Source organism: Zosterops lateralis (assembly GCF_965231275.1).
Source record: "Zosterops lateralis genome assembly, chromosome: 10".
Classification (NCBI taxonomy): Eukaryota; Metazoa; Chordata; class Aves; order Passeriformes; family Zosteropidae; genus Zosterops; species Zosterops lateralis.
The window spans coordinates 15,427,326-15,442,132 of NC_139770.1; the positions used below are offsets into that span (position 1 = coordinate 15,427,326).

Below are 14,807 nucleotides of genomic sequence, written 5' to 3' on the forward strand. Positions count from 1 at the left end.
AGAAAATGGAATCCATATCTGATGCAGGCAGTCTCATGAATAATAATTTTTATAGATATTGCAGAAACACTTCACTTCCTCCTTTGTGGAGCCTCAAATGGGAGTTGTCAAGAACAAATTGACCTTGTTCCACGAAGTCCTCAAGAACTTTATGAGCTTACTTCTCTTATCTGGTAAGTCTTGCAGTCTTAGGTTTTTGGGTGTGGTTGGTATGTTAAAATCTTTAATTTAACTAAAATAAGGCAAACAGTTTTCAGTTTAGATGGGTTATATAAGTTTGTATACTTCTAGTAAAATACTGTTTTAATATTCTTTACAGTGAACTGATGCCTTGCCTGCCAAAAGAGGGGATCTTTGCTGTTGATACTATGCTAAAGAAAGGAAATGCACAAAATACGGATGGTGCAATATGGCAATGGCGAGATGACAGGGGTCTCTGGCATCCCTATAACAGGATTGATAGTCGAATAATAGAGGTAGTAATTCCACACATTTGTGTGTTGCTGTTTTTCAAATCTGCATGCAGTTGTGTAGGGAATTAAGTGCGTTCTCTGTCTTTAAAAATATCACTCTTGATCTTTCTGAGTAAGAAACACAAATTTCCTCAAACATCCTGCTATAATCCTGCAGTATTTTGGTGTTCAGCCATACCAAATCACTTAATCACTATTCTTACTATATTTCTGTCATTGTTTCTCCTACTGTGTTATTATCCCTCTCCTCACCTTTCATACAGTTTTCTGTTTGTTAGGGATTTCTTAACTTTAAACTCTTCGTTGATTTTTAGGCAGCTCATCAGGTTGGTGAGGATGAGATAAGCCTGTCTACGCTTGGGCGTGTCTATACGATTGATTTTAATTCTATGCAGCAAATAAATGAGGATACTGGAACAGCTCGTGCCATTCAGCGAAAACCAAACCCTTTAGCCAATACAAACACTAGTAAGTACAGCTCAGGAAACACCTGGGCTCTCTAGCTGTGGCTAATTTATGCCGGGTTGAGCAGTAGTTTACTGCTTAACTTACAAATTTCTTATGGCCTCTATGGAATATCAAACTATTCTGATTTACATGAATGAAGAAAGCTTCATAACAAAACTCGTACTGTTGGCATGTGCTTTTTAACATGTAAACTCCTCCTGGGACCTGAAAATGTATTGAAATGGGAGGGAGCTGGGGGTGTTCCTGGCTTAGGATTTCTGAAACGGTTCTTATTCCTAAAGCTCTTTTATTTGATGAAGAATCTGAGGGCTTCTTACTATTATACAGAAATTCATAAGAAAACTGAAGAAAAAGACTAAACTCCTTGAAAGAGGAGGCTTTGTACCTGCCTAATTACTTTGACTTCTGGCTCTTGAATTTTATCTTTTCAATTTGAGAGTCGAATTAAATTAGTTTTAACAAAAGAAAGTAATCATCAGAGGAGAAATGCAAAGATCTGTCCAGTGATTTGTTGCACACTTTCTCACAGGTGGACATTCAGAATTGAAGAAGGATGATGCTCGAGCACAATTAATGAAAGAGGACCCAGAACTGGCAAAATCCTTTATCAAAACACTGTTTGGTGTTCTTTATGAAGTATATAGCTCTTCAGCTGGACCTGCTGTTAGACACAAGTGCCTTAGAGCAATTCTTAGGATAATTTATTTTGCTGATGCTGAACTTCTGAAGGACGTGCTGAAAAACCATGCTGTTTCAAGGTGGGTTTGTTAACTGCCGCAAATGAAAATAATTTTGAGCTTACAGCTCAAACTTGTGATTACTTTTTTTGTATCACCTTTTTCAGGGGAAAATGGTACTTATAAAGACTTACTTTCCAAACACTGAGGCTGCCAGCTCTGCAGGAATTTTTTTGCATCATAGATTCTGCAGTGGTTGCCAATGCTAGACATTCTCACCAGACGCTTAGGTGGCCTCTGGCTGTGTGTACTAGGAGTGCCTAATATTACCCTTTATTGGTTTTTTGATTTCTAAAACTTGCCTATGAAATTCTCTGTGGGCAAGATAACTTTTGAGGTAATACAATATGAGCAATCACAGATATAGTAACATTCAACTGGTAAGTTTTATTCATGAAATCTCTCCTACTTGTTACTCACAAAGTTGGGGATATGAGGATGCAACTGGAAAATAAACCAAGTAGTTTTTCAAGGACAGTACCCAGTTCCAGAACACCCTATTTATAAAAGTCTCTCTTTTATGCCATGTTAAAACTTGGTAAAACTGATATAGGTAGGAAGAGAACTGTTCCAGTTCTTTTATTGATAGTTTTTATAAAAGCACTATGAAACTTGTTTGCTTTCAGTCTCCAGTGCACTGTATGCAAGATGAACTGATTTGATTTAAAAAGAAAACCCCAGCCAAAAAAACCCGCAAAGCTAATTCTAATAAATTATCTGTTTTAGTCATATTGCCTCCATGCTGTCGAGTCAAGACCTTAAGATAGTAGTTGGAGCCCTGCAGATGGCAGAGATTTTAATGCAAAAGTTACCTGACATTTTTAGTGTTTACTTCAGAAGAGAAGGTAAATCGTGGTTTCTTTTTTTTTTCTCTTCACCTCTTTATATAATATTTAAAAAATGTGTGTCCACTCTCACCAAGCTGTAAAAATGGAATATTGTTCTTTAATAATAAAGGCTCATCTGTGCAAGCTGTCCTTATATTACAAGGGAGGAGCTGACCCAGACTCTGGAGGAGATGAGCTTGTGTTTTCAGAATCTGAAGCAAGTTTGTACAGGCTTACTAGATATAGTGAACTCAGGCTGAAGATGGCTCACTGAAATTACATGGGAAGTCTTAGTGGAGAAAACTGATGAATCTTTGGCAGGAAGTCTTTGTACTAGTCTTTGTGCTTGGGGTTTCTTTAGTTACTGTTGATGCTTCTCTAATTTTTTAAACTATGGCTTAAACTAGTTTAACTTCTTGAAGAAAAGACTGAACTGCTTTTAAAGCTTATTATTGATGGGTGGGGTGAGCAAATACTGCCAGAGTCAAAGCAGAGGTTCAAATAACATTCAGTTCTACATTTTCAAACACCCTTGTTCCTGCCACCACATCTCTACCACCCCCTCCTCTCCCCTTACCCCAGACCAACCCACCAAACAAAGATCTCTTCTGTCTCAAAGGGGTGATGCACCAAGTAAAAAACTTGGCAGAGTCTGAGGCTTTGCTAACAAGCCCCCCAAAAGTATGCACTAATGGATCAGGAACACTGGGAACCACTACGACCATAAACACTGCGACAGCCACTGTTGCCAGCAACGCAGCTGCGGATTTGGGCTCTCCCAGCTTACAGCACAGCCGGGAGGATTCCTTGGATCTCAGCCCACAGGGGTAAGAGCACTTCCAGAAAAGTAATCTGTTCTTTCTGCCTTTGGTGCTTTCTTGTGGAATTTTGGGGGTTTTTTTTGTGTCAGGGACTGCCCACGTAGCATCTGCATTTTGCTATGGTATTTTCCTCTAAGAAACTAAATCAGACTGGTGTTGAATTTTTCAGTGGGGAATTTGATTAATTTTATATTAAATGTTTAAAGGAGTGATGTGATAGTTAGGTCATAATTATGTTAAATAATTTTCTGTTTTGGGAGAATGTCAAGAGCAACAGTTTGTAGTCTCATTGCACTGTTGAGGACAGTGATTCTTTCAGAGCTGTGGAGCATGATTCCTTTCTGCTGGAGACAGGACTAAAAATAAAAATTACCCTTAAGTGTTGTTGGAAGGCAATCATTTTGAACACTTGTAGAATTAAAATACAGTAAAGGAATCAATTACTAGTTTGCTCTTATTTTAAAGGTCAAGTATTTGTCACTTTAAACAAGAATTGAAATATGTGAGCTTGTGAAGTATAGTGATTGATGAATAGAAATGTCACAAATTGTTGAAGTGTTTTCTGGGCTTTTGTAGGGGAGGCATGTCAAATATCCAATGTTGGCCAGTGTTTATTCAGTACAGATTTGTGAAATTTAGTTTTCATTTTAAGCATGTTCAAAGACATGGACAAACAAATGCTTACACAGTTAAAGCATGAAAATCATGAGAAACCTCTTTTTAGTGTCACTTCTGGCTGTATTTGGCTGCTCATTATAGAAAGATGACAGCCAGAAAAACCCTTTCTGCTTGTCCTGTCAATTATAGAGTTGAGGCCCCTGCTCCTAGAGCAGGGAATATCCTTGTTATGGTATGGAACCTGTTCTTTTATTCTCCAGGAAGTAGTTGGCAGATGCATTTTAAATTGAGGGAGGGGTGTGTGCATGAATATATATTTGTGGGTGGAAATAAGTAACTTTATTTTTAAATTTTCACAGACGACTGAGTGATGTTCTAAAGAGAAAAAGACTGCCAAAACGAGGGCCAAGGAGACCAAAATATTCCCCTCCAAGAGATGATGACAAAGTAGACAATCAAGGTAAATAATTCTTAGAGTATGATATTTTTATCTCCTTTTAGAGTAAGCTTACAAACTGCAGAAAGAGCTAGCTGTGATAAACCTGTTGATTCTTTTAAATTTTGTCTTTATTTCCTCCAGCTAAAAGCCCTACAACTACTCAGTCTCCTAAATCTTCTTTCTTGGCAAGTTTAAATCCTAAAACATGGGGAAGATTAAGCACACAGTCCAACAGTAATAATATTGAACCAGCACGAACAGCAGGAGTAAGTGGTCTTGCAAGGGCTGCTTCCAAGGATACCATTTCCAATAACAGGTACTCACACAAAAAAATCACAATACTTGTAAGATGATGTGGACTATGATCAGGAGATTAACTAGCAGCTAGAAAGAAACTGGAGCTTAACCACAGTTAAAAAATATTGGAAAAAGAATCAAGACATTAAGGTAGAGAAAATAACATCTGAATGGTTTAAAGTTGCATGGTGGGGAAAAATTGGAGTACTGAGAAAAACAATGTAAGAAGTGATCTGTAGAGAAAAGTGCTTGACTGTGTTGGAGTAAAAGCAAAGGGTTTTGTGGAACTGCTGTTTAACATGGAGAGAATTATATTCAGGTGCTGTATTTACTTATAATATTGATGTATGCAAATGCTAAGTGTGGCTAAATGCCTTTTGTGTGCTTCTTTACAGAGAAAAAATTAAGGGCTGGATTAAGGAGCAAGCCCATAAATTTGTAGAACATTATTTTAGTTCTGAAAACATGGATGGAAGCAATCCTGCACTAAATGTATTACAGAGACTTTGCACTGCAACTGAACAACTCAACCTCCAGGTTAGAAGTGGCACACTTAGAGTGGGGTGGGGGAGTTATTTCTTGCTTGGTTGGTGAGTCATTATGACTTGGAGTAATTTTTTAGAATGAGTGTGTAAGCTCTGACACACACCACTTAGGATAAAAGACAAGTCCTAGCAGTGTGTCATTTGCATAGCATTTTATTTGAGATTCAAAAGTTCTACAGTTAAGTGTCAGAGATCGACTTTATTCTTAAAGAACAGTATCATTTGTAGTAAGAGCTTTAAGACTGGGGGGAGAAGGGGAGGGAAGCAGCATTCTGTTAAAATGATAGAAGTAATGCAGATTGGGGAAAATGTGGTAGCATGTCAAGAACTTCAGCCTTGCTTTTCAGACAGTTGTGGTGATCCAAACATGGAACTTCTAAACCAGCACAAGAGCTGAGTTGTGTTCTGTGTTTTGATCTGAGCAATTGTTAAAATATGAAACTTTCCCTCCTCCTCTCTCCCACACAGTTGTCATGTAAAGCATACACTGATCTGAGTTGTTGGGATTGTTTGGTTTTTTTTAAACAGAAAGCACCCATGCTTGGAGCTTATCTTTACCTTGCATAAGACAGAAATGGGACCTTGTATTTCTCTCAAAGTAGAGAAAATGTAGATGTTGACTGTAAAGTCTCCCCTAGAACACAGACATACTTACCAAATTATTTGCCCTGTGTTGCTGCTTATATTGAGTTACTATACATTACAGACTTCCCTTTTTTCCCCCTCCCTTTAGAGCTGTTCTGTGCAGTAGAAGGAAAACAAGCATTTCTTAAGCCCTTAATACCTGGGTAGTAAAATACTCTCTTCTCATTTTTCAGGTGGATGGTGGAACAGAGTGCCTTGTAGAAATCCGTAGCATTGTCTCGGAATCTGACGTCTCCTCATTTGAAATCCAGCATAGTGGGTTTGTTAAACAACTGCTGCTCTATTTGACATCTAAAAGTGAAAAAGATGCTGTTAGCAGGGATATCAGATTGAAAAGATTTCTTCATGTATTTTTTTCTTCTCCAGTAAGTTTTCTTGTTTGTTTTTTTTGGCATTCTTAGTTGTCTTTCTTTCAAATTTTCTTTCTCAGAAAACAATTTCGGAGGTTCTGTGTTCACCTTATCTTAAAGGTAGAATATAGAAAGAATGTTTTGTTTGTCTAAGTTGCATAACACTGCAATTTTCACATTGTTCAGTGTCTTCATAGTTCATGAACTTTTTTGAATACTCTGAAATTACAGAAAGTTCTGCACAGTAGTGGAAAAAAAATGCCAAAATGGTCAATTGTCTGAGTCTTGAGCAACTTAAAAGTTGTTTCTGTCTTTTAAGAAGTTGATATGGAAAGAGTTTGGATAGTAATATTATCACTTAGGACTAAATACTGCAAGAAACTAGTGTTCTGTTTTTAAAGGAAGAAATTTGAGGTGGAAGAGAGGAAAGCAGACAACTAAAACTTGCAAAAAGCTTGTTGCTTGTGATTAAGGATGAAGGCTCAAAATCTGTTGGGCTATTCAGCTGAAACCAGGAAGGAAAGGTACATTATTTGCAACAAGCCTTTCATAAACTTGTGTCGTTTACTCATCCTGATACTGCTGCTACTTTCAGTGAGAGCGGGGATTCTTAATTTATGGTATAAATTGTTTAGGATGGTTTAATTCAAGCTGATAACTAAAGACTGGCTTATATTTCAGCTTCCTGGAGAGGAGCCCCTTGGAAGATTAGAGCCATTAGAAAATGCACCTTTGTTGGCATTAGTCCATAAAATGAACAACTGCCTCAGTCAGATGGAACAGTTTCCTGTTAAAGTGCATGACTTCCCTAGTGGAAATGGAACAGGGAGCAGGTAAGGATTAATGCTCAGGTAACAGTTTTGTTGGAAGCTCGTGTTTTCTAGAACTCGTTTCAAACAACACTAAAAGGACAAGTACAATTATAGGAGTACAGTTACAAGAGGAGGTAATGGAAACTTCTGACCCTGTTAAAGACAAAAACAGTGACACAGTTGGGGTTTTTTTAGTCTGTGGAAGATGGAATATTTTACTAAATATTTGCTTACCATCTTGAAACTTGTCTCACTTAAATTGGGAGTGATAGACAAACTTTAAATGCAGTCTCTAAATTTACCCTTTAAAAGCCCAAATGTCTTCCTTATCCCCATGTAATAAACACTGGAAAGAAACAATCTATTTATTGCTTGGACACTGATGTTTTTAGCAGAGTAATTGAATTGCAGAGAGTGTATTACAGTGCTCAGCTTCGTTATTCATATAGGTTCTGTTCTCTAGGATGATAGTGGATTAAGTGATAAGTCTTGGCTGTCAATTGAGTTTAAAATAGCTGTAGACCTGCCCTGAGTCTTAAGATACAGAATTCATTTGGAATCCAGCTTGGTAGTTGTGTTTTAAGTAACAAATCTGAGTGGCTAAAGACCACCAATTGTTTCTACAATTGGTAATCAACACTAGTTTTTATTAATTATATAACAGTGAATCTGTTTCAGTACAGTTGCTTTTAAGTTTTGAAAGTATTTTTTGGTGCTGGCTAAAAGCTCAGCATGAGAGGAGGAGCATTGAAAATGAATTTTTGAAAACTCTTCTCTAAAGTTAGAAATGCCAAAGATCATCTGTGTCTCAGGTAGTAAGGTAGTGTGGAGAGGGTTTTTTTTTTTTTTTTTTTTTTTTTTTCATTAATTTGTGAAACATAAAATCAGTGGGAGTTAATGCAGTACATAGATTTCTTATTAGGAGAAATCAGTGTCTCTATACTGGCTTTTGAAAATAGTATGTGCTCTGTAATCTCAGATTGGTTCCTTACATAATTTCATTAAAAGTACTAAAATTAAAAAAAACTGTTAATCATAGAAGCAAAATCCTGCTGTTCTTTTTTGATAGAAAATGGAACATAGGAAGGCAGAGTGCTTGTAGCATTGTTTGACTACAGGTTTTACTGTGGATTATGTCAATGAGGATTTTGAGGCATTAAGTTTTGGTAGTCTTTTACTAGCACCTGGAAATAGAAGCAGCCCAAGATAAGAGGCTTGTTGTATAAAACCAGCTAGCTTTCAGTATTGTTAGTTTGGTGAGGTAGAATGTATATGTAAACTATTCTTGGCAAGGAAAAAAAACAGAGGAGCTTTCAGATTTTCTATTTTCTTTATTGAAAAAAAATCCATTTAAATGAATACTTGCATTTTCCATGCCCATTTCTGATCTGGGTTGCACTGCATGTAAACACAACTCTGAGTCTCCTTTGCCATCAGCTGACCATTGAACTACTTCAGATTTCAAAGGTGGTCAGTATAGGCCAATATATTATACACAATGTAGTATAGATGGTATATTGTAATCAGACCTCAGGCTGGGCTTTCTCTCAATTCACATAGCTTCCAGATTTTGTTCAACTTGGATTCTGATGTTCTTGTAGAAGAAAACTTTTAAGTTATTTATCCAAACCACAGTAGCTTATTTTTAGAGAAATAGTCTGACAAATAATACTCTGAACAAATAAAATTGTAAATGCATGTATAAGCCTATTTTACTGCATTTTGATGCAATTATGGTTATTAGATTCTTTGTGTAGCAACTTTTTTCACAAATTATTTTGAGTTTTTCTCTTAACAGAGGATCCCAAGCTTTAAAATTCTTCAATACACATCAATTAAAATGCCAACTGCAAAGACATCCAGACTGTGCTAATGTGAAACAGTGGAAAGGTGGACCTGTGAAGATTGATCCTCTGGCTTTGGTACAAGCCATTGAAAGATACCTTGTAGTTAGAGGTATTTATTTATTATACAGTCACTTGTGTTTTCCTTTTTGGAATAGTTCCTGCTTTCAGTGTGGAGTCTGTTAAAACCTGTGAGGATTATGCTGAAGACAAACAGAAGGTACCTATGAAGATACCTTGCTGACAAGGGAGGAGATTAAAGCTGTAGAGAATCTTCTTTTTCTGGGACAAACTGTTTCCTGTGGTAAACAGTTCAGTCAAAATACTAACAGAAGTATTACTGCTTTACTGTCACACTGCTTGTAGCTTGGCAGTTTTGATGCCAGGTGTTGATACTGAAATTTGTTCTAGCAGTTCTGAATCTTACTGCTTTTAACTGATGCATTTTGGAACTGTTTTAAAGTTTTAGAAGTTAAAACAGAGTCACAAAGTACTATTATCTTTCATGGAAAAAAAGCAAATGAGGATGTCTTTCTTCTCTCTTGCCTCAGGCTATGGAAGAGTGAGAGAAGATGATGAAGATAGTGATGATGATGGGTCAGATGAAGAAATAGATGAATCTTTGGTAAGGTTTTGCTTGGAGAGTTTGGGGAGGGTGTAATATGTGAAGGGCCTTAAAGAAATGCTATGCAACAAATTTCCTGAGTTGTATGTGTGTTTTGGTTTGTTTTTTTTTTTGTCCAGGCTGCTCAATTCTTAAATTCAGGGAATGTGAGACATAGATTGCAGTTTTACATTGGAGATCACTTGCTGCCATACAATATGACTGTGTACCAAGCAGTCAGGCAGTACAGTTTACAAGCTGAGGAAGAGAGGGAGTCTACAGATGATGAAAGCAACCCACTGGGAAGAGCTGGGATTTGGACAAAAACGCACACCATTTGGTAAGTCGCCTCAAGAAATCCAGAAATAATTTCTCCAGTTTACTAAGCTATTAAGAAAATTGTCTGTCTGTCTTCTTTTTTATCCCTTTGAGGACTGTGGAGCTTTGAATTTCCTGATGTGCTTGAGATACTTAAAACTTAGTAAGATTTCACTGCTAGCTCCTTAGAGTATTTCTAGGTCCTGAGTAAAGCTGGTGAACAAGAAATAGGAAATTTTAAATGACACCATCTAGATGGGGAGAAACCATTCTTAGTGTTAGATAACTAACCACAAACATTAGAGAATGTGCAACTAATGGTCAACTGCGTACTGGTTTTCCCAGTTGATTGCTGTGAAAGTGAATATATTCTTTGGCCATACTTTGCAAGAAACAGACGCATGATTGTGCTGAACATCTTAATGTTCACCAGTCACTTTCTTCTTAACATTTAAATGTGCTAAAGAAAAAAGCAAGCACATAAAACCTCATAAAACAACAACCAAAAAAACGCCAAAACCTAACCTAACCCTAATTCTAACCTCAATCACTTTGGGGTTTTGTTTACACATTCACCTTCTCTCCTTCCAGTTCATGGAGCCAAAGAGTCCGTTTTTTCTCCCCCTATGAAATACTTTGCTTCAGAGACTGGATCATATCCCAGTGCAGTGTTCCTGTCTTTCTGCTTTTAGCTGTCATTCAAGTAAAACTCTGGAAATCTGAGAACTAACACCTTTAAAAGTTCTTTTGTTTCCCTGTAAGTTAGCATTTCAAAACTTCTAAACTTTTAACTTTTTTTTACTTTTTAGGTACAAACCTGTGCGAGAGGATGAAGATGGTAATAAGGACTGTGTTGGGGGTAAAAGAGGAAGAGCACAAACTGCTCCCACAAAAACCTCCCCTAGAAATTCTAAAAAACATGATGAATTGTGGCATGGTGAGTGTGGTACCTTGGGTATATGTTAGATTTCCTCTCAGTCCTTTCAGAACTTTCACAGTGTTTACTGACACTATAGTTTCTTTTAAAGTAGGCATAATATAAAAATAGTAAGCATATATAAGTATATATTTTTGGCTGTATATTAAAACTAGAAGTAAGCTATTTACTTAGTTGTTTAACTGAACTGTTGTAGTTAAGTGAATGCCATGGCTAATACTGCCCAGATTCATAACAATTAAATCTTGAGAAAACTTCATTTAATTGTTTTACTAACATGCTGTTTTTTCCTGCTAGATGGTGTATGCCCTTCGGTGTTAAATCCTCTGGAAATTTACCTCATATCTACTCCACCTGAAAATATAACATTTGAAGATCCCTCATTAGATGTTATTCTTCTTTTGAGAGTTTTACATGCTATCAGTCGATACTGGTATTACTTGTATGATGTGAGTAGAGCACTTCTTAAATCACTTTGATACTTGGTTCAGGACAGAACCATCTGTAAGATTTTAAATAACCTTCTCCCCCTGTCCACTGCCCCTCAGGAAGACAGAGTAATGCAAATATTGCCATCTTCCCCTAGATGCTTCTCTAACTTCTGAGAAGATGAAGGCTGTAAATTCTTACAGTTAGTCATATTTTCTTTATACTGTGTTGAACACAATATTTTGTCCTTAAGTTTAAAGACCAACATTATTTCTGAAAAGGAAATTAGTAGTAAACATCTACTCAATCCTTCTTTTATGTCTGAGACTCTGGATGAGGCAGTAAAAGTTTTTTTACTTTCCATGATAAGCAAATTAAAAGCATTAAAATTATTTTTTAACAAAGACTTGCTATTTTTTTCAGCATTTATCTAACTAGAAATACATTGCTTTTATTTAACACAGAATGCAGTCTGCAAGGAGATAATTCCAACCTCGGAGTTTATCAACAGTAAACTGACAGCAAAAGCAAACAGGCAGCTTCAGGATCCTTTGGTAATTATGACAGGAAACATCCCGACTTGGCTGACAGAACTTGGAAAAACATGGTATGAGTGGTTTGCTGTGTAGTGTCTCTAATCCAGTTCAGTAGGAATCTTGGCTGGGCAGCACAGTTGCATCATCCTTACAGGACTCTTGAGTGTTTTTTGCAGATAATGGAACGTAGAATAGTGGTGCTGCTCTAGGCAGGTTCTCATTTCTTTCTGCTGCCAAATACGGGAGCTTGAGCTTAAATCTTGGATCTGTTGGATTTATTAATTGTAGTATGGTAGTTATGAAGGAATTTTATTTTCTGATGTAAACTTTGCAGAGCCAAGGCATTCAAGTATTTTGAGTTACTTTTCAAGAAGAGTCAAAAGTTTCTGGATTTTTTTATCTCCTTCATATATTGCATTTCTCAAAACTCTTGCTCCTAAGCATTGTAACTAAAACTGAAGCGTGTTGTAGAAGGCTTCCTTTGGAGGCTGCTTTCACCACAGCATGTAATAAGGCACTAATTTTGGACATATTACATTTCTGTTGTGTTTTAAACCAAATGCTTGTCAGAGATGTTGCTTGGAACACAGCTGACTAATCCAATGCTCTTCACAGCCCATTTTTCTTTCCGTTTGACACCCGCCAAATGCTGTTTTATGTAACGGCCTTTGATCGCGATCGAGCCATGCAAAGGCTGCTGGACACGAATCCAGAAATCAATCAGTCGGATTCTCAGGATAGCAGAGTGGCACCGCGCCTGGACAGGAAAAAAGTAAGTACATCTTACTTTCAGATGGAATGAAGGCTCTATTTCCTTTTATATTGTCTTTAAGGATATCATTGTGAGCAAGGTTTATTTGTAGAACTTCGTGTTCTGGTGGAATAGTGAAGGAAGGGGAGGTGGGTTTTGTTCCTGCAGTCCCCCAGCAGAAGGCACAGTGTCTTCTCCGTGCCGGCCACATGAGGGCAGGAGGGGCATCCTGACATAATTCCTGAAACTGAACTCCAACAGTGAGCACAGAGTTTTAGGCAGCATTAGTGATATTTTCACATATTGGCTTGTAGACCTCTGTTTTGCTTGATTCTCAGAAGAATTCAAGTAACAAGATTTAGACCTTTAATAAACAAATACTGTCCTTGTATTTGGGGAAGGTAAATCACTTGTCACAACAGAATAAAACTAAGAAGTGACCGTGTTAAATTTTGGGGAGTCTTGGATGTCTGCCTTGAATTTGAAGGTACATTATCTTAATATAAGATCTGCTGTATATGCTGTATGATCTTGAATATGTGTGGGGGAAAACCAGCAGGAGACATGAGAATCAAGTTCAAGAAGAATATAGCTGCCCATGTGTAGGAATCCCAGTGCTGTTGGGGGGTTTTTGTTTGGGTTTCAGCATCTTTATTTTCTTCTCTGCATATTAGTTTGAGATACATAACATCACATGACAATACTTTGCTATATCATAGTCCTATTGCCATATTCTTGGCAAGAACAGTACTTATTAGTTATATTGATGTAAATGTAAGGCATTGTTTTTTCATTTCATATTGAACACATTCACTCTAAACAGTTTTCATATAAGAAGCAAGAATTATTATATCAAAGCGTAAGCTTACAAATTGTTGAACTAAACTATGGAGCTAGCTATTGGCATGGGGTGGAAAAATGTGCCTAACTGATTTTTACCTATTGTAACTGCCTTGGGAGCTGGAACTTAAAGCCATCATTTCACTGCATAAAACTTCTCTCATGTAGCGCACTGTGAACAGAGATGAGCTGTTGAAACAGGCAGAATCTGTGATGCAGGATCTAGGCAGTTCAAGAGCCATGTTGGAAATCCAGTATGAGAATGAAGTAAGTGATATCAATGCAGTCTAATTTAACCCCTTTTTGCTGAATATTAATACAGAATAGCTACAGCTTTCCTAAAACGGCTTGGTCAGACTCTTTGTCTTTCACATTGCTGGTGCTAAATAATTTTATCCTTTAATTATCCCTAATCCACTTGGTTGTGATTTTTAGTTGCTAGGAGAAGCTCTTTCTGATCTAAATTTCATCATCAATTCTAGTCAGCAGAGCTCTTTTTTTTTTTTTTTTCTAACTCTTAAACAAACAGCTTAAAGAATGTGTGTTTCCTCTATAACATGATCATTAGGTGGTTAATACTTTAACTCTACTGTTACTTCCTCTGCTATGGGGTCTTTCCAGGCTGCCTCTGTTGTGTTGTAAATGTTCCTGTAGTTAGATTCCCTAGATGCTTTTTGCCATGCAGTCTGTTTTATAGCAAATAATGTATACTATTTCTCAGACAAAGTAAAGACTTACATTCAAACTGACCTAATGGACTTACCTGTCTCATTCTCCCTCCTCTCCCCTCACCCTCCATCCCCCGAAGGTTGGCACCGGCCTAGGCCCTACACTAGAGTTCTATGCACTTGTATCTCAGGAACTACAGAGAGCAGACTTAGGCCTTTGGAGGGGAGAAGAAGTGACTTTAGCCAATCCAAAAGGTAATTGCTCTACTATTTAATCTATAAATATTGATTAATATTGAATTGAGTCTAAGTTGACTTTAGTTATGTTAAGAGCACCTCATTTTGTGTCGATAATGTGCCTGATGATAGTGTGTGGATCTTCTTGGGTTTTGTTGGAGTTTTTGTGTGTTTGGTTTGATTGGGTTTTTTTATAAGAAGCTTAGGTTAAGGTTATCTGAATGCTACTTGCGTCTTGAAAGAAACTATCAGAGTAAATCCTGAACTCTTTCTTTTTTCCTTCTTTCTTCCTCAACAGGAAGCCAGGAAGGTACCAAGTACATTCATAACCTTCAAGGCCTTTTTGCACTTCCTTTTGGTAGAACAGCCAAGCCAGCTCATATTGCAAAAGTTAAAATGAAGTTCCGTTTTCTGGGAAAACTAATGGCCAAGGCAATCATGGACTTCAGACTGGTGAGAACAGAATAAAAAATCTATTCTGAAGGGGTAACTTTACAGTACTAGTTTTGACTGTTGAGGAATAAAAGCATTAAGAGTTAAATGGTATTAGTATTACTTTCAGCTCTAGAAATAAAGGCAGTTTGAGATGGGGCAGGGAGGAGGACAAGCAT

General features: G+C 37.2%; 1 protein-coding gene across 12 annotated transcripts in view; it reads left to right on the forward strand.

Annotated features, from left to right (window-relative positions):
• The window catches only part of TRIP12 (thyroid hormone receptor interactor 12), a 77,962-nt gene that overhangs the window by 54,138 nt on the left and 9,017 nt on the right, over positions 1-14,807 (forward strand). For 10 of the 12 annotated variants that reach the window (XM_083868306.1, XM_083868317.1, XM_083868316.1 and 7 more), the window contains 21 exons: positions 56-173; positions 320-476; positions 788-941; positions 1,471-1,699; positions 2,405-2,523; positions 3,125-3,332; positions 4,304-4,404; positions 4,525-4,699; positions 5,076-5,217; positions 6,044-6,235; positions 6,902-7,053; positions 8,816-8,988; positions 9,428-9,501; positions 9,621-9,820; positions 10,608-10,735; positions 11,033-11,184; positions 11,629-11,771; positions 12,316-12,472; positions 13,460-13,558; positions 14,100-14,214; positions 14,495-14,649. In XM_083868306.1, coding sequence (XP_083724432.1) covers positions 56-173; positions 320-476; positions 788-941; positions 1,471-1,699; positions 2,405-2,523; positions 3,125-3,332; positions 4,304-4,404; positions 4,525-4,699; positions 5,076-5,217; positions 6,044-6,235; positions 6,902-7,053; positions 8,816-8,988; positions 9,428-9,501; positions 9,621-9,820; positions 10,608-10,735; positions 11,033-11,184; positions 11,629-11,771; positions 12,316-12,472; positions 13,460-13,558; positions 14,100-14,214; positions 14,495-14,649 — 3,143 coding nt within the window. The remainder of the gene's footprint in view (positions 1-55; positions 174-319; positions 477-787; positions 942-1,470; positions 1,700-2,404; positions 2,524-3,124; positions 3,333-4,303; positions 4,405-4,524; positions 4,700-5,075; positions 5,218-6,043; positions 6,236-6,901; positions 7,054-8,815; positions 8,989-9,427; positions 9,502-9,620; positions 9,821-10,607; positions 10,736-11,032; positions 11,185-11,628; positions 11,772-12,315; positions 12,473-13,459; positions 13,559-14,099; positions 14,215-14,494; positions 14,650-14,807) is intronic. The other 2 variants (XM_083868315.1, XM_083868308.1) reach the window with 1 other exon arrangement.